Source organism: Podarcis pityusensis, assembly GCF_964106645.2.
Source record: "Podarcis pityusensis genome assembly, chromosome: 2".
Lineage (NCBI taxonomy): Eukaryota > Metazoa > Chordata > Lepidosauria > Squamata > Lacertidae > Podarcis > Podarcis pityusensis.
The window spans coordinates 125,183,539-125,210,176 of record NC_138029.1 but is presented as its reverse complement, the minus strand read 5'-3'; the positions used below and the strand labels follow the sequence as shown (position 1 = coordinate 125,210,176).

Here is a 26,638-nt window from a genome sequence, read left to right as displayed (position 1 = left end):
GCCTGCCTCAGTTTCCTTCCCCCAAGCCTTGGAGGAACCTTGGGGTGTGGAATGAGGAACCCCAAATGGAACTTAGGCTCCTGGCAAATGGGGAAAGGAACATGATATGGCACTTTCCAGATGAGCCGAGGAATCACCTCCAAGGTCCAGGGATTGATCCGCCCTGGCTTCCTCCTCGGAGGTCCCTTTAGAAGGAGAAGGGGTCCCAGGTCTCCATGGGGGAAATTGCCCTTGAGGCCTTCGAGGCCAATGCTTTTGCCTTTCAGGCTCCAGCCTCCTTCTCCAGGGTGTTTATGTGAGCTGTAGAGATGGGATCACATGCAGACATTTCCAAATTTAATAATGATCCCTTGAAAAAGATGGGCTCTGCTTCGGCATGTTGTGCCCCGCCCCCCACCATCTGTAAACAGAACTGTAAACACTAAGAAAAACTTATGTTTTAAAATGTATTGCTGATTCATTTTTTTGAATGTTTTAAATTGTTTCTACCAATAATTATATTCAATCTCATTATAAATCACTTTCTTTTTTTTAAACAAACCAACCTGTCATGTAGAAATTCAAAAAGAGGTTCCCAGACTGGAAATTATCCACACAGAAACCCAAAAGAAAAGGAGGAAGTCTCCAGGTGGAAATATATCTGTTCAAAAGTTCAACTTTTTCCACATAGCTTTTGATGTCTTCCTTAAAGATAGCCCACTCCTTATTCACTTTTGCAACATGTTGTAAATATTTTCCCAGAATCCCACTATCTCTTTGCACTCCCACCCCATGTGTAGAAAGGTTCCCGCCCCGTTGTTGTATCTCCAACAAACATCACTACAGTTTTTATACATTTTTACCAGTCTAACCAGGGTCAGGTACAATCTGTATTGCATTTTCGTTACATTCTCTCTTAAATTATAGCATGCCGTAAATTTAATATCCCTGTCTCACAGTAGTTGGCTCATCATATTTTCCCCTAAATCCTGGGCCTACTTTACCATCGCTGTCTTCACTTGCTCCTCCTTTACCTCCCATTCTAGGAGCAAATCATATAGTTTGGAAATATGTTTACTTTTAGATTGGAGTAAGTACTCATCCAATCTTGAAATTTCTTTCTCAAATCCTTTTTCTTCCTCTTTTGTCATCTCTGATTAATTTGAAAGAACTGCAGCCAGTTGTTCAAATATTTCTTAACTTCCTTATATCCTTTCAATTTAAGTTTATTATTTTCCTCTTCCAGTAATCCTTATATGTTGCCCAGTTGTTATTCATATTCTTTTCTTTACAGTCATGATTTCTAAGGTGAGGTCCACCAAGGTGTTTTGGGTTCTAGAATCCCTTTATATTTCATCTATATTTTATACAATGATTTCCTTATAAAACCCATGTGGACTCTCTCCTTTCCATCTATTAGGTATGCATGCCATCCAAATTGAGTTCCTACTTCCTCCAGATCTAACACATCAGTGTCCTTTAACTTAATCCACTCCCTTAACCAGGTCAGACCTGCTGCAGCATGATATAATTCCAGGTCAGGTAGGTCAAATCCGCCTCTCTTTCTCCGATCAATAAGTAATTTATATTTTATTGTAGGTGTTTTTTGGATGGAATGGCAAATTGCACATCATTCCTATTCACCAATCAAAGGATCACAGCAATCTTTTTTTTTACTTCAATTTTTTTATTGGTTTTCACAAAATTATAAACGAGCACATAAAACAAACAAATATAAATCATAACCGTATTAAAAATTACACTTATTAACATTGTTAAGTGCCATCCTCGCTTCCCCTTGGTTGAATTTCAATGCATATCCTTTTAAGGGTTTTCCAAATCACAGTTCTTATAAAGTTTAACTTGAACATTAACATCCTTAGATCTTTTCATTTTGAAATTACACCTATTAATTCATCACTTAACTTATATAAGATCCTAAGTCGATTAAGTATCTGCAAGCTGATTCCAATTCATCTAACTTGACATATTTAACTAAATAATCATTAAATTTAGTCCATTCTTCCTGATATTCCTCCTCCTTCTGGTCGCAGACTCTTCTGGTTAGGTTGGTTAGCTCCGAAAAAACCATCATCTTCAAGGATCACAGCAATCTTAATAGTTGCAGCCCAATGTCATCATCCTGAACTAACCAAAATCATTTGGCTCTTCAGATAAGCCCTCATCATATCATGTGACGACATATAACAATTTTTTTGTCTTTTTAAGACTTTGGCTAATATTCCTATTCACTAAATGTCTTCCAACGTCCTCTTTCATCCATCTACAAAACAGTTCAAGATGAATCACAATTGCGATTCTCTTTTCATGTATACTACTCCCACTTTATTCTTTTCAGGGTTCTGGAACAGACATTTGCTACATACAGTACCTAAAAGCAGCTCGTTCTGTTCCATCAAAGGTAGGCAGGCACAGGCCTTTTCAATTAAGTGAGGCCATAGGCTTAAAAGCAATCGGAATCATTCAAATGCAGTTTTATGAAATTGTTACTTTCTACAATGTATACATGTTATGAAAGGGCTGTCACCTGCAGGATGGAGCAAGGTGTTCAGGATGGAGCAATGACTTCAAGTTACAAGAAAGGAGATTCCAGCTAAACCTCAGGAAATACTTTAGGACAGGAAGAGTTCTTCCAGAGTGGAACAGACTTCCTTGGTAGGTGCTGGACTCTCCTTCCATGGAGTTTTTAAAGCAGGGGTTGGATGACCATCTGTCTTGGACAAGATTCCTGAGATTCCTGGCTTGCAGGGGGCAGGACCAGGTGACACCCAGGTTCCCTTCTATATGTTAGGAGAAGTGACAGCTCAGTTGCAGTCACTTGGGACTAACTCCCTTATGGGACAGTTCATATAGTTATACACTTTTGTAACCTAAGTCTGCCTTCAGGGATGCATCTGTGAACTGAATGAGTGAGTAAACTACTTTTACATTTACTATAATAAGATTGTGTCATATCTTTATTAGGGAGTAGAAGGGATCTTACCAGGAATCCTATATTTCAAGAGGCTTAAGCAAGCCTGCAACAAGCTACCCACCGTGCAAATTTAAAAAGGGGAATGTTTGGGACTCTGCTAAGTTCTAGAACTGGCTAATGCAAGTTAGGAAGGATATTAGTAAACAATATATCCTTCTCCTGCCTCCCTAAACATCCCCACACTTCCGACTCTCCAATTCTATGATTCTGTGATGGAAACTTGAGCCAAAGTGTTGCCACAGAAACTAGGGAGCTAAAGATGTTTTTCTGGCAGTGGGACAAAATGTCATGGCTAAAATCTTGAGGGCAGAAACAGGAAAATACTGGAAAACACTGGTTCCTTCCAGAAGGTTTTGTTCTTTTCTGCTGAGGCAGCTGGATTTATTATGATTTGCATTTTGTTATCTCAAGGTCACACCGAGCCAGAAAGATAAATCTGTGAGCTCAGTGGGCTGGTTTCTCTTTCTTACTTTCATTTTCTAACTTTCACATCTGCTAAGTCCCCTGAAGCTTTTTTCTGTAATGAAGCTGAAAAACCTTTAGTAGAAAGTTCTTCTTTTGCCAATGAACTTTGCCTCTGCCTGATTTATGGAGAACCAGATGCATCCACTCCAAACAAACTTCTGCAGCTCTGCTCTCCATTCAGACATGGAGCACCTTGACATTGAAGACCAAGACGGGTTCCAGAAAAAGAGACTGAGGTGAATGTGTGGGTCATAAGCTGGGAGTCGTTGGAAAGGAGTCGCTGGGAGTGGCAGAAGGTTCTGTTGAGCAGGTAAGGGAAGAACAGGAGGAGAAAGAGCTGCATGGAAAGACAAGGCTGCGTTGGGATGAGCTGGTGTGGGAATTGTCAGCAGAGAAAAATGTACATCCAGCAAAAGGGGATGCAGTGCAACTCCTGAAACTGTTCATAACACAAGCTATGATTTCGTATGAGGAAAGGGATTTAATATGCCTTCTTCCCCACCCCCAGGGGATTAGGAAAGAAGATTAGTAAAAGAAGAGGAAGCAGGATTGGATGAACATTAAAAGACACAATAATTTTGGACTGTGACTTGACTGAGATTTGTTGGAACAGTTTTAATAAGGCTTTATAGAAACTGGACCTAGAAACTGGAGAAATACTAATTTGGATTACAGTGGTACCTCGGGTTAAGTACTTAATTCGTTCCGGAGGCCCGTTCTTAACCTGAAACTGTTCTTAACCTGAAGCACTACTTTAGCTAATAGGGGCCTCCTGCTGTCGCCGTGCCGCCGGAGCACCATTTCTGTTCTCATCCTGAAGCAAAGTTCTTAACCCAAGGTACTATTTCTGGGTTAGCGGAGTCTGTAACCTGAAGCGTATGTAACCTGAAGCGTATGTAACCCGAGGTACCACTGTATTAGATGATCACAGAGGAACGATCACTCAGGGTGGGAGACGAAGAGAAGGGGGGCACCCAGGGGAGAGCTGGGGGAGACTACCTTTCTATGTGTTGACAAATGATATGATATATATGATACAAATGTGATAAAGGGTATTTTTAGTTATTCTCCCCCACCCTTTCTCTTTTCTATACAAATATGTTTTGTAAAGGTTGTTTAATAATGTTTGCGTTATTGTTTTTCTTTTGGTTTTCTCTCTGTATGAATTCTTTGATGGGAAGTGAGAATATCTTTCCGATTGAAGCTCTTTCCACATTCCAAGCACTGATATGGTTTCTGACCTGTATGAGTTCTTTGATGGGTCACGAGATAGGAACTGTGACCAAAGCTCTTTCCACACTCATGGCATTGAAAGGGTTTCTCCCCTGTATGAATTCTGTGATGGAAAGTGAGAGTGGAACATTGACGAAAGCTCTTTCCACATTCAAAGCACTGATAGGGTTTCTCCCCCGTATGAACTTTTCGATGCGAAGTAAGACTCTGCCTGTAACGGAAGCTCTTTCCACATTCCAGGCATGGATATGGTTTCTCCCCTGTATGAAATCTGTGATGGGAAGTCAGCTGCACCCTCTCACTGAAGCTCTTTCCACATTCCAAGCACTGATAGGGTTTCTCCCCTGTATGGACTCTTTGATGGGATGTGAGCTTGGTCCTCTCCCGGAAGCTCTTTCCACATTCTAAGCACTGATAGGGTTTCTCCCCTGTATGGACTCTTTGATGAGAAGTTAGATGGGAACTTTTACTGAAGCTCTTTCCGCATTCTAAGCACTGATAGGGTTTCTCACCTGTATGAATTCTGTTATGGGAAGTGAGACTGGAACTTTGACTGAAGGTCTTTCCGCAATCTAAGCACTGATAGGGTTTCTCCCCTGTATGAATTCTGTGATGGGAAGTGAGCTTGGCCCGCTCCTGGAAGCTCTTTCCACATTCCAAGCACTGATAGGGTTTCTCCCCGGTATGAATTCTTTGATGGGCAGTGAGATGGATCGCCTGGCTGAAGCTTTTTCCACATTCCAAGCACTGATGTGGTTTCTCCCCTGTATGAATTCTTTGATGGAAAGTAAGCCCAGCCCCATCCCGGAAGCTCTTTCCACATTCGAAGCACTGACAGGGTTTCTCCCCCGTATGAACTTTTCGATGGGAATTTAGACGGGTACTTTGACTGAAGCTCTTTCCGCATTCCAAGCACGGATAGGGTTTCTCCCCTGTATGAATTCTTTGATGCGAAGTGAGAGTGGAACATTGACGAAAGCTCTTTCCACACTCATGGCATTGAAAGGGTTTATCCCCTGTATGAATTCTTTGATGGGAGGTGAGAGTGGAAAGGTGACTAAAGCTCTTTCCACACTCATGGCATTGAAAGGGTTTATCCCCTGTATGAATTCTTTGATGGGTAGTGAGACCGGAACTGTGACGAAAGCTCTTTCCACACTCATGGCATTGAAAGGGTTTATCCCCTGTATGAATTCTTTGATGGGTAGTGAGATGGATCACCCGGCTGAAGCTTTTTCCACATTCCAAACACTGATGTGGTTTCTCCCCTGTATGAATTCTTTGATGGGAAGTGAAAAAACTACTCAGACGAAAGCTCTTTCCACATTCGAAGCACTGATAGGGTTTCTCCCCCGTATGAACTTTTCGATGCGAAATAAGACTCTGCCTGTAACGGAAGCTCTCTCCACATTCCAGGCATGGATATGGTTTCTCCCCTGTATGAAGTCTGTGATGAGAAGTCAGCTGCACCCTCTCACTGAAGCTCTTTCCACATTCCAAGCACTGATAGGGTTTCTCCCCTGTATGAATTCTGTTATGGGAAGTGAGACTCTGTCTGAGACTGAAGCTCTTTCCACATTCTAAGCACTGATAGGGTTTCTCCCCTGTATGAATTCTTTGATGAAAAGTGAGACTGGAACTGTGACGAAAGCTCTTTCCACACTCATGGCACTGAAAAGGTTTATCCCCTGTATGAATTCTTTGATGGGAAGTGAGACTTTTCTTCCAACTGAAGCTCTTTCCACATTCCAAGCACTGATAGGGTTTCTCCCCGGTATGAATTCTTTGATGGGCAGTGAGATGGATCGCCTGGCTGAAGCTTTTTCCACATTCCAAACACGGATGTGGTTTCTCCCCTGTATGAATTCTTTGATGCAAAGTGAGCCTGGCCCCATCCCGGAAGCTCTTTCCACATTCGAAGCACTGATAGGGTTTCTCCCCCGTATGAACTTTTCGATGGGAAGTTAGATGGGAACTTTGACTGAAGCTTTTTCCACATTCCAAGCACGGATAGGGTTTCTCCCCTGTATGAATTCTTTGATGCGAAGTGAGACCATGCTTCCGAGTGAAGCTCTTTCCACATTCCAAGCACTGATACAATTTCTCTCCACTGTGAGTTTTTTCGTGTGAAGTAAGGCTATCCCTCCAAATGAAGCTTTTTCTTTGATGGGAGGTGGACTGGGAGCTCTGACGGATGTTCTCTCCACACCCTGAATATTTATTTGACTTCTCTGCTATGTGGATACTGTTGTGGTCCTCCTTGTCCTTCCCTTCCAATTGATCACCATCTGCAATGAAGAGAGAAGCTAATTAGAGCCTTGGGAAGAACAAAGTTAATGAATGCTTGTCATAGAGGAAGAACTGAAGAGAGTTAGATGTGTTTAGCCTGAATTGGGCCTTGAGTCACTTGAGCTACTAGTCTCAATGCCAGAGCTGACTTAGCAGTTGAGCTGCTCAAATATGGTCGCAACATGTGGATAATTAATATAGTAAATGTGGTATTAATAGTAATAGATTATCATCTAAAATTTACAAATCATAAACTTCAAAATAATATATATATGTATGTATATATATATATATATATCAGTCCATAACCAAATAGTCAATGTAATGGAATGCTGGTGGGGAAGACCATGATGTCTTTCAACGGATGATGTCCAAGACATCCGGATTGAATCAACTGTTTCAAAGATGAATCTTCATCAGCTGATGATGAAATTGAATACATTACATATAATGAATGACAACAAAAATAATACAGAGCAACCTGCATATTAAATAAAGAATAAAGAATTAAAAATATATACCAAATAATTTTAGACAGCATTTCCAAGCAGCCCTATTGCTTCTAATACACTACTAAGATGTTCCCCTAAAGATAATACCACATCATCTGCAGACGACTTCAGTCTGTCATTTTGTTGCCCCACCCTCACCTCCTTTTATATCTGGAGTTTTCCTTATTCTTGATAATACATAGATAAATGTCCCCTTCTGTATCTTACATTTCTCTAAGACAGTATTATTCACAATCATGCTTGCCATGTGTCAGTATAGATTGTCTTATTTCCCTTTAGAAAAGTCTCTCCAATCCCTGGCTCCTGCGGGAGGGAGTTCCAGTTTTACCTACGCACTGTGAAAGTTATAAGTTTAATGTAAATAAAGCACTCTGCGATGGAGACAAGACTGGTGTTCCTCCTTTGGGAAGGGATGGGCGAACTGGGGACTCCAAAGCCTATAGGCTTGTTTTCTAATAGCAGCAGCAGCTGCAGAGAAACTCCAGGATGGGGAACATCCTTGAAAGCTCACGCTGGGATCTGATAGAGAAAAGTTTCTTTTAATTTCCTGCCAAATTTTTTCATAATTGTCTTTAAAAATATTTATATATTTTTGCAGTTATCCAAACTCCTAAATATGTTACTTTTTTTATATGCCTCTATCCCTACCATCTCTGTGTGAAATATTGCTCAGGGTGAAGGCCCTGCAGGCTTCCGTGGCGCCTCTCTGTTTCTTCGGACCTCTGAGCACAGCAGAGTAAACACAGCGAATTGGCCTTCTGCCCTCTGTGGCTTGCATAGTGTGCATAAATCAAGAGCCCGCTCAGCTTCTTTCTATTCTAGAAGCTTTATTTTTACAGCAGTATAAATCAGCCAGTGTCCGGCAGAAAAAACATCTCTGGCTCGGACAAAAACGAAAGCAGAATACAGAACAAAGAAACAGATCCCGAATGTAGGATCTCTCCACCCCTCAGAGGAAGGACAATGGAACTGAGCCGTTTAACCCTGTAAGCTCTGGTTCCCCTCACACCCCCTCTCGTCCTGCGCTGCCGGGGGGCTTCTAAGTACCACCACTTACCCCAAAACCAAACCTTCACAGAACTCGCCATGATGCTAGAAGCTCAAAGGTTTCGTGAACCCATCTGCCAGGTTCTTATGGCTTGGACAGTACTGCAACTTCAGCAAGCCTGATTGGACACTCTGACACACATTCTGGAAACATATGTCCAGATGTTTGGTTCTGGCCTTAAATTGCCCAGGCTCTGCCAACTTCAGACAGGGTTGATTGTCCTCCCAAACAGTGCTGGGCAAGCAACACTCCCCACAGATTTCTTGAACCAGACATCTGTAGAACTCCAGTTCCCCGCACGGCTCTGACAGTGCACTGAACTCAGCTTCAGTAGAGGACAGCACAATGAGACTCTGCTTCTGGAACTTCCACCCAACTAGAGATTCCCCAAATTTTATGACCATCCCAGATATGGACTTCCTGTCATCCAGATTTGCCCATTCGCTATCTGTCCAGCACGTGAGCTTGGCGTCACCTGTAGCTGACAGTTTGAGACGGAAGTCTTTGGTATCCTGCAGGTTTCTCAGCACCCACTTAATACCATTACAGGCATTTACACTGGGCTTTGTAGCTTCCCTGCTGAGCAGATTGGTAGCAAAAGCAATGTCTGGCCTGCTCCACTGGGACAGATACAATAGACTACCCAGAGCTTACTGAAAGACCTCAGCGTTCTCGAACTCAGCACATTCTGCTAACTGACTGTCTTTCACGTAGCCTGTCTCCACGGGTGTCCTAACCCCTGCACAATCAGACATCCTGAACTTCTCAAGCAACTGCTCAATCTTGCCTTTCTGACTGAGCAAGAAACTTCCATCTTCAGGCCTATCTGTACACACAGGTAAATCTTTACTGCACTCATAATCTTGAGTTGGAAATGTTTTCCAAGCTCTTTGGCAAACTTCCGCACCGGTTTGTCTGCCCGTGAAACATGAATGATGTCATCAACAAAGACCAAGACCAGTTCTTGTGACTCTCCTGACCCCTCGAGGTACAGGCAGCTGTCAGCAAGACTCTTCTTGAAACCTAACTTCTCTAAGGCTTCATTCTGACACAAGTCTCAATTCCTTGGTGATTGTTTCAGCCGGTAAATTGACTTGTGCAGTTTCCACACAGTTCCTGGCCCATTGCCCTCAAACCCTGGAGGAGGAAGCATGCACAGATCCTCCTGGAGGTCTGTTAAAATAGGCCATATCCACATCAAAGTGATGCACCGGAAAACCTCTTTGTGCAACAATGGCTAAGAGCATGCGCAGAGTTTCACTTCTGGAAGTGGGAGCATATACCTCAGTGTAATGCAGCCCCTTCCTCTGCGTGAACCCTCTGGCTACTAGTCTAGCCTTGTACTGTGGTTCTCCAGTTGCTGTGGGTTTAAGACCAGCGACTGCTCACAGCTTGTTTGCCCGCTGGCAACGTCGTGAGGGAGAACACACCTAGAGACTCCATTGAGCTCATCTCCTTCTGCATTGCCTCATGCCATTTCCTGGCTTCATCCTGAGGCGGTTTCTGAACATTCTCAAAACTCTCAGGTTCACATTGAGCCATACCTACCCACACATTTGTGACTGCGGCCTGGGAATCTGATTCAGAGGCTGAACCTGAGGAATCCCAGCCTGCACAGGAGTCCCCGCCTCCAGGGCCGGCTGAGCCGGGGCAGGGGCTTGAATCTGATGGGCCCGCACCTGTGCTGGATCCTCAGGAGCAGACACTAGATGAATCCACTCTGGCTCCGGAGGTGATTGAGGACCCATTGCCTGCAGGTGCTCCTCTCCCAGCCCTGTCAGGGGAAGGTGAGTTTGCCTCTGGGTCCACTAACCCTCCAGCCTCTCCTGAGCTGCAGAGGCTCAGGGCAGAGAGGCGGAGGGAACCAAGTTCTCTCAGGAGGAGTGCTCGCCTTAAGGCCAGGAGAGGCGAGTCACCTGTGGGCCAGGACTGCCCTAGGCCTCAGAGGAGATAAAGGCCAGTCAGCCCAGTCCCAGGTTGCGGGAGCAACATCGCTGGAAACCTGTTCCTGCCAGCACCCTGACCTGCTCTTCCGGAGTTCCTGACCACGCCCGGCTCCTTGCCTTGGACCTCGCTTCGCCCCTGACGGACAGCCTCCAGACCCTCAACCCAGGACCAGACTCAGACCACACTGCATGGTAACCCCCCCAGGACCAGCACAGTTTGCTCCCGACACACCTGCACTCCCCCTTCGTTAGGGTGCGTTTGGGAAGAGCCAGAAGCCATGGCCGACCAGGCAGCTGGCCCAGGAGAATCAGGCCCTGACTTACACCGTTCAGCAGCTAAGCAATGCAGTTTCAGTGCTTCAGCAGCGGTTGGACGCCTTACCGGCTCCTGTGGCTGACGCCCCAGTTTCTGGCAAGTACCCAGTGGCCCTTCCAGAGAAATTTGATGGGTCCCCGGCCAGCTTTCCCATTTTTCCTCGCCCAGGCCAAGTTGTATATTCAGGGGCGAGCCCGGAATTTACCTGACGATCGCACCAAGGTGCAATTCTTGATCAGCTTGCTGAAGGACCAGGCGACCAACTGGGCTTTGCCACTGCTCCGGCAAGACTCTCCTTTGCTGACAAGACTATGTGGGGTTTTGTAACCACTTGGAGACTGCGTTTGGCAACCCTCTGAAGGGGAGCCAAGCCAATCGGGCGATTCGTCGGTTGAAACAGGACAAGTCCACAGCCATTGCCTACGCCACAGAATTTCGGCTGTTGGTGCAGGACTTGTCCTGGAATGACTCTGCACTGCGGGACCAGTATCTTGAGGGACTTTCGGATGAGATACTGGACCAGCTGGCCATGATGGATCGCCCCACCACACTGGATGCCCTCATTCAGCGGAGCTTGCAGATAGACAATCGGTTGGAGGACCGTCGCCAGGCCCGGAACCACCAGCACTCCCGGCTTCTGGCTCCAGTCCTTACCAGCAGATCCATGGCCACAGCCGAGTTGTCGGACGAGCCAATGCAGCTCGGGACAGCGCGGCCTCGCCTCTCCCCCTTGGAGAAGACGCGGCATCGGGAGGGGAACCTGTGTCTCTACTGCGGTGGGAGTGGACATTATGCCTGATCCTGTCCCGAGAACATGCCAGCCGCAGGGAAACCGCCAACCCCGGTAGCCGATTGCCCTGGCTACCTGGGGGCCCGAACAACGCCTGAGGGGCCCTCACCGGTGGAATTGTGATATCTCATGGTTCCAGTGCGCCTATACCCCCCTGGCGGGCCCATCCTCTGGTGGATTCAGGGGCAACCCGCTCTTATATGGACTCTGCCTTTGCCGCCCGTCATCAGGTGCCACTTCAGAATAAGTCAGAACCGGTACAGGTGGAGGCAATTGACGGGCGGCTCCTGTGCTCGGGCACCATTACTCAGGAGACCCAGCCCTTGGTTCTGTGTCACCAGCAGCACCGGGAGGTGCAAACTTTGGACATTGCTACCATGCCCCGGTTTCCCCTGGTGCTCGGGATGGACTGGCTGAAGTCCCACAATGTTCAGATTGACTGGGTCAATCGGACTGTGCACTTCCCAGATCTGTGTCCCCATGCTCGGTCCGAGATGCTAGCGGCCACCCCCACTGGGGAGGCTGCATCAACGTTCCCTGCTGTTTACCAGGACTACCAAGATGTGTTCGAGTAATGGGGGGCAGACCAGCTGCTGCCCCATCGTCTTTTGATTGCGGCATAGACCTCCAGCCCGGGGCATCCCTGCCTGTGCATTGCCTATACTCTCTTACGGAGACGGAGCGCAAAGCTTTGTAGGACTTCCTTCGCAAGAACCTAGAGCGTGGATTCATTCGGCCTTCCACCTCGCCCACTGCCGCTCCGGTGCTCTTTGTTAAGAAGTGTGGGGAGCTTCGTCTTTGCCATGATTACCGGGCCCTGAACAAGATTACTATCGCAGACCGGTACCCCTTGCCCCTTATCTCGGAATTGCTGGAGCGGGTGCAAGGGGCGCAGGTGTTCACCAAGCTAGACCTCTGGGGGGCCTACAATTTGATTCGGATCCAAGCCGGGGATGAGTGGAAGACAGAATTCGGGACCCGGTATGGGCAGTTCGAGTACCTGGTAATGCCTTTCGGTTTGTGCAACGCACCCGCCGTGTTCCAACAGTACATCAACCACGTGTTCCAGGACTTGCTAGACAAGTTCGTGGTGGTGTACCTAGATGACATTCTGATTTTCTCCCGTGAACCAGCTCGCCACAAGGGTCATGTCCAGACCGTCCTGCAGCGCTTGCGGTAGCACCACCTGTATGCTAAGCTCAGCAAGTGTGAGTTTCATCAGCGGTCGGTAGACTTCCTGGGTCACCGACTCTCTCCAGATGGGGTGCAGATGGATCCTGGGAAGGTGGCTGCGGTTCGGGAGTGGGCGGCACCCCGGAACCACAAGGACCTACAGCGGTTCCTGGGGTTCGCCAACTATTGCCGGACCTTCATTGCAGACTATGCTCATCACACCACCCCGTTGACCTGACTGCTGCGCCCCAAGAGGCCATTTTCCTGGGACAAGGGGGCAGAGGAAGCATTTCTTTTTTTTTTTTAATAATGTTTATTGAGAATTTTAAAGTTACCAAGAAAGAAGAAAGAAAAGACAAGAAAAGGAGAAAAAGAAAGAAAAAAGTAGATAGACATAACAATTAAACAATACAGATCAATAAAAACCAAAGAAAAAAAAAATAACAAAACACACAATACATCTAAATCAAAAAACAAAAATAAACAAACAATTAAAAAACAAGTCTAATATTCCCAAATCCTTAACTTTCATTAACTTATTTCAACGACCTTCTCACACCTCCCTTTTTTGTATTCTAGTTATTAATTATCTCAGCAAATCCTTTCCATCATTCACAATATTCTGTCATTTAAATTACCTTAATCTATTTTAACCTTATCTTACCTAAAAAACCCTAAAACTTAAAACTTATATATACCAAATTCTTTTAACCATAACGTATTCTTTCATAATTCTTTTTGACATTTCTGCTAAAGCCAAATAATTTCATTCCAACATTTTTCTAATACTCATTAATTTTACAATACTTAAATAAATTTTGAAACTTTCTTCCAATCTTCATCCATCGTCTCTTCTTCCTGGTCTCGGGCTTTGTCAGTCCTTTCTCGTCTATCTAATCCATCAACCTGGTGCTCTTATGTCCGAAGCTCTTAAATCTTTTCCATGTCCCTTCTGCAGGCCTTCTTCTTGTTTATACCTGCCCTTTACTTTATCTTTTGTTGATCTTTTTCTTATTTTCTTTCCTTTTTCATTGGGGGGTAGGTCTTGGGAGGACTCCAATCCAAAAGTATCTCCATCTCTCCTCAGCAGATCAGCCCATTCCCCACAGTCCCATTCCCCACAGTCAACACTGTAATCCAGAAAGTATTTAAAAGCATGTTTCAAAGTCTTTCCAAAATTAAGAGCCCTCACAACTCCAGACCCCCCTGGTCCACTCCAGATTTGAACTTCAAGAACAGCGGCTTATACTCCTGCAAGGCCTCAGGTCTCTCCATTTGTGTTATTTGAGGTTCAACAACAACCTCCTCCATTTTCTTCTGCCCTTGCGCTTGCCCTATCAAATCAGATTCCTGGGCTGGTTCCTGAATGGTTTCTATATGGGTATTCGCCGTTTGTCCAAAGTTTTTAACTGCGACAGTCATCAAATCCATCTTCTCATGCATCTGCTCCAGCAAAGCACTTGTCTTGCAAAAAGCAAGCACCAAGACTTATTGTAAACACATTTCCCCCCCCCCCCCAAGGTTAGAGTCTGGTCTCACGATCCTAATCATACAGCTGTGAGGTCCCCAGATGAGCTCCGGCAACAAATTAACAAGCTCCCTCTAGAGGAGACAATTTCTATTTGTATCCATCTTTTAAAAGCAGGACCGACAAGGAAAGATTACTTTCACTTTTCAAATGCTTTGTTTCTTTTGATTGCAAGAAGCAACATTGGAATCAATATATTTCTCTCTCTCTCTTTTTTTTTTTACTATCTGTCAAAAGATGTTCCGTTCACAGTCGATGAACTTTCCCCATAAAATTCTGTCTCTGACAACCCGTTCCCAGGTTTGAGACAGTGGAAAATTTATCTTTCTTTACTCTCTCTCTCCTGCAGGCTTAAACAGTCAAAAATCCCCCTCTTTTCTCCTGCTTCCAAGAGGGGTTTTGGTGGTGATGAATGAAGGAAATTTAGAACTTTATGTCCGACTTTCCAGACTTTAACTTACAAAGTTTTTGCTTCAATCTATTTACAAAAAACGGGAGGCGGACTTCCTGTTTAGAACCTTCCCGTTTCGGTGCCAAATTAAAATACTTCTTGATACTTAATCCAATTTTCCGTTCTACTCACGGGTACTTGTTTAGAGTCCAAATTGTCCACAGGAAAAAGTCAGCGCTCTCCGGCAACGGCTGTGCGGCTTCACTCCGTAAAAGTAGCGGTTGATTCAAAACACCGCGCCACTCACCCCATGTCGCTTCGGACCCCCGAAAAAGGGGTTCCCTGCGAGTAGGGGAGGCGCTCCTGGTGTCAGCCGAATCCCACGTTCCCAGGCTTCCTCCGCCTGGGATTTTTAAAGGGTCTCCGCCTTCGCCGCGGAGGCAAGACCCGATTTTCACGGAGCGGGTTCCACTCTGTCAGAGGAACTCCGCCATTGCGGATGGCGCTGTCCCGGAAGTCCCAGAAGTCCCAGAGGAAGCGTTTCAGGGGTTGAAAGCCTGTTTTCAGAGGGTGCCAATTTTGCAGCATCCTGATCCCTCTCGGCCCTTCGTGGTGGAGACCGACGCCTCCAGCACAGCTCTCGGTGCCGTCTTGTCCCAGCAGCATGGACCGGATGCGCCACTGTTACCCTACGCCTACTATTCCCACTAGTTCCTTCCGGCGGAGCGTAACTATACCGTGTGGGAGCGGGAACTACTGGCCATTAAGGTGGCCTTTGAGGTCTGGCGCCATCACCTTGAGGGGGCACGACACCCGGAAGTGAGAACTGACCACCGGAACCTGGAGTACCTTCAGACCACCCACAAGTTGAAACAAAGACAGATCTGGTGGGCGTTGTTCTTCCGGTTCCAGTTCTGGATCCGCTACATCCGTAGCTCCCAAAACCAGAAGGCGGATGCCCTGTCCCAGAAACCCGAAGACATCACAGACACGGTACAGCAAGCAGTATCAACAACGATTTTACCACCGGCCTCGTTCCTGGCCACTCAGGAAGCTGAGCCGCTGCGGGCTCAGGTGCAGGAACAGGAGCGGGTCGAAGCTTGGGAAGGAGAACGACTCAGGGAACTGGCCGAAGGGTCATGCCCTCAGTATCCGGAGCTGGTCTTGTATCAGGCCCTACTGCTGCACCACGGTCGCCTGTACATCCCGCCAGGGCCACTGTGGGCTGAGGTTCTCCGGATGACCCATGATGCCCCAGCGGCGGGACCACCCATCTGATAAGCCGGGAGTTTTGGTGGCCCCGTCTGAAGGCTGACGTGGCTGGCTACGTCGCGGGGCATCCAGTTCACATCCCGTTTCTGGCGAGCGTTGCACCAGACCCTCGGGAGAGAGGTCTGTCTATCGTCAGCCTACCACCCACAGACCGATGGCCAGACGGAACGGGCAAACACAGTGCTGGAGCAGTACCTCCGGGGTTACTGCAGCTTCCAGCAGGATGACTGGGTTGACCACCTAGCATTGGTGGAGTTCGCTTACAAAAAAACGGTGAACACTTCCACCCAGCAGACCCCGTTCCAGGCCAGTTACGGTTACCATCCGCGGTTGTTCCCGGATGTGCTGCTGGCATCCACAGTCCCTGCGGTGACAGAGTGGCTTCAGGAGCTCCAGTCTCAGCAACAACTATTGATGGAGCAGCTGCGCCAGGCGAATGAGGCATACAAGACCCAGGCCGACCGCCACTGCCAGGTGGGGCCGGAACTCCACGTCAGTGACCTGGTATGGCTCTCCACTCACCACCTCCACTCCTCTCGGCCTTCACGGAAGCTGGACGCCTGCTTCACCGGCCCATTTCCTATCGTGGACCGGGTCTCGCCTGTGGCATTCCGTCTGCGGTTACCCTCAACCCTGAAGGTTTACCCGGTATTCCACAGGTCCCTACCGAGTCCGGTGGCCCTGCCCGACGAGTTCCACCCAAACCATCCCCGACCACAGCCAGTTTTGGTTCAGGGGGAGCCAGAGTATGAGGTGTAACGCATTCTGGACTCACGATACCGCAGGGGAAAGCTCCAATATCTCATAGACTGGAAGGGGTATGGACCCGAGGACCGTTCCTGGGAACCACTAGCCAACGTCCATGCGCCTGCCTCGCTCCGTGAGTTCCATGTGGGGTACCCCAGCAAGCCGGGTCCAGACCCTCGGTTGAGGGGGGGCCTGGGAGAGGGGATGGTATGATGGCCTGGGAATCTGATTCAGAGGCTGAACCTGAGGAATCCCAGCCTGCACAGGAGTCCCCGCCTCCCGGGCCGGCTGAGCCGGGGCAGGGGCTTGAATCTGAAGGGCCCGCTCCTGTGCCGGATCCTCAGGAGCAGACACCATATGAATCCACTCTGGCTCCGGAGGTGATTGAGGACCCATTGCCTGCAGGTGCTCCTCTCCCAGCTCTGTCAGGGGAAGGTGAGGTTGCCTCTGGGTCCACTAACCCTCCAGCCTCTCCTGAGCTGCAGAGGCTCAGGGCAGAGAGGCGGAGGGAACTAAGTGTTAGGATATTTCCGTTCCACCTTAAAAGGGAGCAGGATGTTTGTGTCACAGCCTGCGAATTTCCTGTTCACAGGATGTTTCTGTTGTGTCTTTGCTTTCGTTTCTCTCTCTGCGTCAGAGACACTGAAGCAGGCAGTCATGTTTTCTTTGTTCTGATCAATGCTGAATAAACTTGTAAATAATGCTCTCCTGCGTGCATCTTTCGCTGTGCATTATCTGCTGATAGAGCGTGCATCGGCTCTGGAATGTGGCAGGCTATTTCTGGAGCTCGTGTCGCTAATTGCTGATACTGCGTGTCTACGGGAGATCGATGGACGTCCGGAGGCGGCTTGGGGCCACGATGGACTTTGTCTCCCTGGCAGTCTCCCAACACTAAGTTCTCTCAGGAGGAGTGCTCGCCTTAAGGCCAGGAGAGGCGAGTCACCTGTGGGCCGGGACTGCCCTAGGCCTCAGAGGAGATAAAGGCCAGTCAGCCCAGTCCCAGGTTGCGGGAGCAACATTGCTGGAAACCTGTTCCTGCCAGCACTCTGACCTGCTCTTCAGGAGTTCCTGACCACGCCCGGCTCCTTGCCTTGGACCTCGCTTCGTCCCTGATGGACAGCCTCCAGAACCTCGACCCAGAACCGGACTCAGACCACGCCGCATGGTAACGCCCCCAAGGACCAGCACATGTAACAATACTTTCAAACTTACAGAATTATAAAAGTTCCACAATATCCAAGAGAGAGAGAGAGAGAGAGTGAAAATAGGGCAAAATCACCTTTATATACAATCTACAAAAAAGAATAAAAAAGCAGGCCACAACAAAAGTCTAACAGTTACCATTGTTCAAACTTACTGTTACATTGTCTCCTTGATTTTGATTAGCACTTGCCAGGCTTCTAGTTATATTATAATCCACAATGTGTCTTGTAATCCAAAATATTTCCACTGTGAGTCCAAAAATTTTCCAGACGTATTTATAATTCAAATTAGATTTGTAATCCAAATGGTAATTGTAATCCAATACACTGTAATCCAAGATTCCAGTGTATAAGGCGACTTTGAACCCTGGAAAATCTTCTCCAAAGTCGGGGGTCGCCTTATACGCTGGGTATGGGTGGCGCGGAGCTGAGCCCGCCCCCTGTTGCTGCCCAGTGTATTAGGCAAGTGGGCTTATAAGACGAACCCCCAAATTGCAGCTGCCAAATTGGGGGATCGTCTAATAAGCCCAGTCACCTAATACGCCGGAATCTACAGTATATATGCTATTTCACTCAGTTTTTATTCCAATACAGCCCCCCCCCCCGCTTTCTCCTACTAAGGCTCTTACCAGGGACTTCCCCTCCCTGGGATTACCTCCCAGTTATGGAAAAGTGTCCTCCTGCCAAGCTTTGGTAGGACTTGCCAAGATCCAGGGTCCTTTTTAGAGGGGTTTTTTAAAAAGAATTTGTAATCTTTTCAAGCCTTTCAATGCTTTCATTCATAAAATCTGCATCCCCATTCAAAAAAACTGAGAGTACTCCAATCGCTTCCTATATCTTCCTTTTTAGGAATCCAAGAACAAAGAGCTACAGTTTCTTCTTGTATCCAGAGTACATAGTGTTAATAGGTAGCAAAGTAACAAAGTGCAGTTTAAAAAGCATCTAAAGACTGATGTGTCTCCAAAGTTTTTTTTCCCATTCACAAGTCTGTACTGCAAAATCCTCCCTTCAAAATACGGAAGTTGACTTCCTGTTTTAAATCCAATTCTTTTTATTTTGAAAAGTCCATTGTTGTTGACAATACCTTTTTTCCTTTGAAAGTCTGCTGCTTCAGGTGGCGATTTGTGGTTTCGGGTTTCTGAGCTGCGCTGGAGCCATGGGCAGGCTCAAGCCACTGTCTCACTCCCCCCCACTGGCTGCTGATGCAGTGTTGGGGCTCCAGCAATCGCGTCAAGACTCTTCATGCCCAGCTGGTCCCCTCGACACCCCACTAACCCTGGCACTCACCCCCACTGCTCAAAACCCCCGGTAATGGTCGTCTTTTAGACAGACGACTCACAATTTCCCTTTGCAGACAAACCGGAAGTCTAGGTTTCAAGAGTCATGGGTTCCAGTGCTGCCCAATGGATCTGTAAGTTTTCTGATAGAGCATTCAATCACGGTGCTGGTTTTAGACATTTTGAGCTGCCAATACATCGCGGTGGTCGGTCCCCAGAAAAAAGGCGGGAGTGTCTTTCATTTATTGAAAAAAGAACATTTGGACTTGATTTGTTTACAAGAAACACATGTGATAAGGCTACACAGGAAGATATTGAGTAATAAAAGATTGGGCCAAGAATTCATTTCATCAGACAAAGTTAAAAAAAGAGGAGAGGTCCTCTATGCAAAGGAGAGCCTATCACCGAAATTCCTATTTAAAGACGACCAAGGAAGATTTGTAGCAATTGAAATTCAATCACAAGGAGAGAAATTCTTGATTCTAGGTATCTATGCACCAAACGAAGGAAAATCGGAATTCTTTAAGAAGTTACATGAGACTCTGATGGATTACATGGACTATAATATGATTTTGATGGGAGATATGAATGGAGTGGTGTCTACAAATATGGATAAGGCACAGAGACAGGTAGTCACCAAAGATGGTAGACTACCAAAAACCTTTTTTGACATGACTGAAAATATGGATTTAGTTGATATTTGGAGAATGAAGAACCCTCTGGGAATAGAGGGAACTTTCTTCTCTGAGGCTAAAATGACATGGACAAGAATTGACCAAATCTGGGTAACCAGGGGATTGGCTCCGAAGATCAGCAAAGTGGAGATCTGCCCCAAAACTTGTTCTGACCATAATGCGGTGAAGATGGAAATGAAATTGATGCCAAGTGGTTCCTTCAGATGGAGGATGAATGCCACTTTGTTTAGGAATGAAGAGGTGACCAAGAAGGCCCAAAAAACTCTAAGAGATTACTTTGAGATAAACATGAACACTACAGTGGAAAAAAGAGTAATTTGGGATGCAAGCAAAGCGGTTATGAGAGGATTCCTAATACAACAGAATGCAATTAAGAGAACTCAGAATGAAAAAAAAGGACAAAATCCTGGGAAAGATAGAGGAAGGAGAGAAGAAACTGAGAGCAAAACCGAAGTCACAGGAGATTCTGAAAGAGATAAAGTTATATCAAGTACAATATGTGAAGCTGATGAATCAGGAAATAGAATGGAAGATTAAACAGATGAGGCAAAAGACATTTGAATCGGCAAATAAATGTGGGAAATTGTTGGCCTGGCAAATGAAAAAAAGACAAAAACTCAATACTATCACGAATTTGGAAGTGGAAGGAAAAAATATACAGAACCCAGTGGAGATTACGAAGTGTTTCCAGAGGTATTTTAAACAACTTTATACACAGTAAAAGCAGAAAGAAATGGACATTGATCGATTTTTGAAAATAAATGGACTACACAAAATCTCTCAGGAAAAACAACTAATGTTGAATTACAAAATAACGGATCAGGAGGTGGAAGGGGCTATCCAGAACATGCAATTAGGTAAATCTCCAGGACCAGATGGTTTGACTTCAAGTTATTACAGATCTTTGAAAGATTGGTTAATACAACCATTGAAGGAAGTCTGTAATGAAATATTGGAAGGAAGAAAGGCACCAGAGTCATGGAAGGAAGCTTACATTACACTTATACCGAAAACAGAGACTGAAAAGACACAGCTCAAGAACTACCGCCCCATATCGCTGCTAAATGTGGATTATAAAATTTTTGCAGACATTGTACCAAAAGATTATAAAAGGTGTTAGTAGAAGAAATTCATAAAGACCAAGCGGGCTTTCTCCCGGGCAGACATTTATCTGACAATATGAGGAATATAATTAATATTTTAGAAAAACTTCAAGTGAATATTAATACTAAGGCTGTCTTGATATTTGTGGACGTGGAGAAAGCCTTTGACAACATTTCCTGGAGCTTTATGAAGAAGAATCTACAGGGGATGGGGGTAGGTCAAGGTTTTGAAAATGGAATAGGTGCAATTTATTCAGAACAAAAGGCAAAATTAATTGTGAACAATGTAGTGACAGAAGAGTTTAAGATTGAGAAAGGGACACGACAAGGTTGCCCAATTTCTCCACTGCTTTTTATATCGGTCCTTGAGTTTTTGTTAAACATGATAAGAAAGGACCAAGAGGTCAAAGGTATACAAGTGGGAGCTAAACAGTATAAACTGAAAGCATTTGCTGATGATTTAGTATTGACCCTACAGGAACCAGAATCTAGTACAAAAAGGGTATGGGAACTGATTCAAGAATTTGGGCAAGTAGCAGGTTTTAAGCTGAATAAGATGAAAACTAAGGTCTTAGAGAAAAATTTAACTGTGAATGAGAGAGAGAAGTTTCAGGAAGAGACAGGACTAACATTGGTTAAGAAAGTGAAATATTTAGGGGTTAACATGACTGCTAAAAATGTAAATCTACTTAAGGATAATTATGGAAAATGTTGAAGTGAAAAAGGATTTAGAAATATGGTCAAATTTGAAGTTATCATTGTTAGGCCGAATTGCTGTGATAAAAATGAATGTGCTGCCAAGGATGTTGTTTTTGTTTCAAACATTACAAATTTTGGATAAGATGGATTGTTTCAAGAAGTGGCAGAAAGATCTTTCCAGATTTGTTTGGCAGGGCAAGAAGCCTCGAATAAAATTTAAGATATTAACTGATGCTAAAGAAAGAGGTGGATTTGCCCTGCCAGACCTTAAACTCTACTATGAATCAGCTGCTTTTTGTTGGCTGAGAGAATGGCTGCTACTTGAAAACACTGATGTGTTGGACCTAGAAGGTTTCAATAATGTATTTGGTTGGCATGCATATTTGTGGTACGATAAGGTAAAAGTACATAAAGCGTTTAAAAATCATATTGTTAGAAAAGCATTGTTTAATGTATGGATAAGATATAAAGATTTGTTAGAAAAGAAAACCCCAAGATGGTTGTCACCAATGGAAGCGAAGGCACAGAAAAAACTCAATATGGAGGCCAAATGGCCGAAATATTGGGAAATTCTGGATCAAGATGGAGACAGAATAAAATTGCAGAGCTTTGAAAAATTGAAAAATAATGTCCGAGATTGGCACCATTATTATCAACTAATGGAGGCATACAATTTGGACAAAAAAAATGGTTTCCAGGTGGAAAAATCAAAATTGGAAACAGAATTGCTAGATTCCAAAATTAAGAATTTGTCAAAAATGTATAACTTGCTGTTGAAATGGAACACTCAGGATGAAAGGGTGAAATCAGCTATGCTTAAATGGGCACAAGATGTTGGACATAATATAATGATGGCTGACTGGGAACAGTTATGGACCACAGGTATGAAATTTACGGCATGTAATGCCCTAAGAGAAAACTTAATGAAAATGATTTATAGGTGGTACATGACACCAGTCAAGCTTGCAAAAATTTACCATTTGCCCGAAAATAAATGTTGGAAATGTAATGAGACTGAAGGCACATTATTTCACCTTTGGTGGACATGCCCAAGGATTAAGACATTCTGGGAGATGATTTATAATGAAATTAAAAAGGTATTTAAATATACCTTCCTGAAGAAACCAGAGGCCTTTCTCCTGGGCATGGTCGGCCAATTGGTGTTAAAGAAGGATAGAACTTTTTTTATGTATGCAACAACAGCAGCAAGAATACTTATTGCAAAGTATTGGAAGACACAAGATCTACCCACTCTGGAAGAATGGCAGATGACGTTGATGGACTACATGGAACTGGCGGAAATGACTGGCAGAATCCGAGACCAGGGAGAAGAGTCGGTGGAAGAAGATTGGAAAAAGTTTAAAGACTATTTACAGAAATACTGTAAAATTAATGAATGTTAGAAAAATGTTGGAATGAAGTTATATGGCTTTAGTAGAAATGTTATAAGGAATTAAGTACAGATAGGTTAATAGAGCATTAAAGGAAAAAATAAGGTTAGAATGAGTTAAGATAATTATAGGATAGAAAACAGAGGAAGATGGAAAGGAATTGCTGAAATAATTAACAGAAGTGGAATACAAAAAGGGAGGTGTGAGGAGGTCATGGAAATAAGTGAATGAAAGATGGGATAACGAAATTGTTTGATTTATTTTATTGTTTTTGTTTTGTTTTTGTTGATTTGGTGTGTTGTATTGTATTGGTTTTTTTAAAATGTCTATGTTTTTGGAAAAATAATAAATATTATTATTTTTTTAAAAATACATCGCGGTGGTCGGAGAGCTGGGATGTATTCCTAGCTCAAATTGCCTGCAGATGACAAAGGCGCAGGCAGGCAGGCAGGCAGGCAGGTGGAGGAGCCCAAAAATGGTGCCCTGCTGAGCAAGCCCCAATACCTCTCCAGCTCCATCCATCCATCCATATCCCCATCTCCACTCCCCTGGAACTCACCAGATCTCTCGGAGGTCCCTGGGAGGGAACGTTCAGAGATTGTGCGAAGGGATGCAGGAGACAACCTGACCAGATCAACCGTCCATCTTCCCCCTTCCATCCTTACGAGCTTCGCAGGATCCATCTCTTTAATCCTTCCTGAGGAGCTGAGAAGCCACAACAAGCTGCAGGGTCCTGGGAAAGAGGAAGAAGCAAAGGGAGCCTCAGAGGCCCTGCAGGGATTCTCTTGCCCTAGATATTCTCCTGCCCCTGGAGAAGCACAAATGGGGCAGCCCCTTCCCAACAGAAGCCCCATTTCTAAACATCTACAGTCATTCCCATTTCCTCTGTTTGCTCCTCACTCCACTTCGTAAGGCTGGCATGGTCTGCACAGTAGTGACCTGAGAATAGATCCCATTGAACTCAGTGGGGATTATTGACAAACTGGTGCAAAAACCAGTCACCGTCCTGTCTCCAAGCCTGAAAACTGAAACCCCAGAGCATGGGCAGAAAATAGCAGAGTAGATATTACATGTAGGTGCCCCCATGCTAGGTGCTTTGTATGGAGAGCCCTGTTCACAATCTTTGAGCTCTCTCATCACAAGCCAGGCAGATGGTGTAGCCGTATCCGCCTCTGTCAAGTGTTGCAAGGGGACCAAATCTGTATGTGGAAGCAGAGGAGCTGGTGATGCCACATTTTTGAAATATCAGGAGACTTAGGGCAGCTTGATAGAACTAGTCTATTTTGAGAAAGCACCAATTGCCATTTCTTGTTTATCAAAACCCACAGACTCTCTGCTAGATCTTTTCCTAAAGATTTTTCAAGGACCTATCAGGACGCAGGTGGCATGTGGTCTAAACCAATGAGCCTAAGGCTTGCCGATCGAAAGGTCAGTGGTTCAAATCCCTGCGACGGGGTGAGCTCCCATTGCTCGGTCCCAGCTCCTGCCAACCTAGCAATTCGAAAGCATGTCAAAGTGCAAGTAGATGAATAGGTACCTCTCTGGCAGGAAGGTAAACGCGTTTCTGTGCACTGCTCTGGTTTTGCCAGAAGCAGTGTAGTCATGCTGGCCACATGACCCAGAAAAACTGTCTGCGAAGAAATGTCGGCTCCCACAGCCAGTAAAGCGAGATGGGTGTCATGGTGTTCCCCACCAGCAATCCATTATATTGACTACTTCTCGGTTATGGATATATATATATATATATATATAATTTTGTAGTTAATGATTTTAATATAATTATCTGGAAATATGTTAGGGTTGTTGTTGTTTATGCTGTTAACCATACTTCAATATATTTCACTTTATTCTTTATCACCAATCCCCTCACTCTCTGTAATTCATTTTTTGACTGCACATCCATGTTTTTCACTAACACCTTAGTGTTTCCTCTACCTATTAGACAAGAGATGCCGCAAGGCACTGGGCACAGAGGGAGGGGATTCTGCTCTGGAGGGCCTGCCCAGTCTCTCTACTTCCTGTCCTCTCTAGGACTCCGGCTCTGTCCGATTTAACCCTTCGCAAGCTGAGCACAGCCCCCTGGCTGGCTGTCCTCCTTCCCTCCCAGAATCTGGGTGGTCCAGGGCATGTACAGAGTTGTCTGTGATTCTCGGCTCAGAGGCCCTGAGAACAGCCGCTTAGTGCCCTGCGCCCAGATGGGTGGGGTATAAATAAAATAATAATAATGCTTCACCTGCTCACTAGCAGAGTGAAAGTCTGTTGCAATATTAGGAGGGTACCTGAGAGAGACACGGGTCCCTTGGGAGCAAAAGCCTCCGCTGGTAAAGCAGGAGACTCTCGATTTGAGGGTCCTGGGTTCAAGCCCCACTTTAAGAATTGCAAAGGGTTGGACTGGATGACCCTCGACCCCTCTGTGAATCTATTAAATGTAAAAAAATAAATAAATCAGTACACTCCCCAGTTGGAGAACTCCCAAGTTGGAGTTTTCCTTATTCTTCTTGATAATACATAAACAAATGTCCCCTTCTGTATCTTACAGAAGAGTATTATTCACAATCATGCTTGCCTTGTGTTCCGTATTGTTGTAAACAAAATCTGCCCTTTTCCAAGAGCCCATATAGAGTCCTTACGTAGGTTCCCTATTGGTAGAAGAAAATAACAGAGGCCAACCAGAGAATATTGAGAAGCAAAGCAGCTAGTAAGCCTGATCTTTATGTCACTCACCACAGACAGGAGGGAGGAGGAACCTAGAACAATGGCCGCAAGGCCTTATATAGACATTTTAAATTCCCTGCCCTGGATCTCAAGACCACCCCTCCATACATCATACATACATCACAGAAGGGGTGTAGCTCAAGACCACCACCCCAGATACATCACACCTACATCACAGAAAGGGCGGTCCACAGCAGAAATCTGAGTGCTTTGTTTACCTCCTGTCTGCCAGGTTACCTGTTTAATGGTCACTTGATTGGATTGCCTGGGGAGCCTGCCCAGTCTTTTGTAATGATAAATACTTAGTTCCTGAGCCAGATCACAGGCTCTCACCCTATTCATATCTTAAATGTGCCCTTAATACATGATTTGTGAAAGAAAAGACAATGGGGAAGCTGTTCCATTTCCCTCTGACTTTGCAGAGAAAATATTTGGTCAGTTTAGGAGCAAATACGGCTTCATGGCTTGGTTGGTACATCTATGAGCATTTAAAATATATCTAACACCTTAAAATTCTTATCACAGTATAGATTGTCTTATTTCCCTTTAGAAAAGTCTCTCCAATGCCTGGCTCCTGTGGGAGGGAGTTCCAGTTTTACCAATGTGAAAGTTATAACTTTAATGTAAATAAAGCATTCTGCAATGGAAACAAGATTGGTGTTCCTCCTTTGGGAAGGTTTGGGCGACCTGGGGACTCCAAAGGCTATGGGCTAGTTTTTTAATAGCAGCAGCTGCAGAGAAACTCCAGGATGGGGAACATCCTTGAAAGCTCACTCTGGGATCAGAGAGAGAAAGGTTGGCAGACCTGCCACCCAGAGCCCCCTCCTTCTCCTCCCTACATTGCCTCACCCCCTTCAGGACAAGATCTTGGG

At 45.3% G+C, this 26,638-nt stretch overlaps 2 protein-coding genes across 2 annotated transcripts in view; both read right to left on the bottom strand.

Moving 5' to 3' along the window:
- Positions 1 to 2,301: 2,301 nt before the first annotated feature.
- The window catches only part of LOC308469372 (uncharacterized protein), a 64,178-nt gene continuing 39,841 nt past the window's right edge, over positions 2,302 to 26,638 (bottom strand). The window contains exon 4 of the transcript XR_013982103.1: positions 2,302 to 4,163. The gene's annotated coding sequence lies outside the window, so the exon portion shown is untranslated. The remainder of the gene's footprint in view (positions 4,164 to 26,638) is intronic.
- On the bottom strand, positions 4,373 to 25,451 carry LOC308469392 (uncharacterized protein). The gene is made up of 3 exons (XM_080991771.1): positions 25,331 to 25,451; positions 23,611 to 23,784; positions 4,373 to 6,960 (listed from the first exon to the last, which is right to left on the bottom strand). Exons 2-3 carry the CDS (start codon positions 23,732 to 23,734, stop codon positions 4,571 to 4,573), a joined length of 2,514 nt encoding a protein of 837 aa, XP_080847897.1. The 5' UTR covers positions 23,735 to 23,784; positions 25,331 to 25,451; the 3' UTR covers positions 4,373 to 4,570.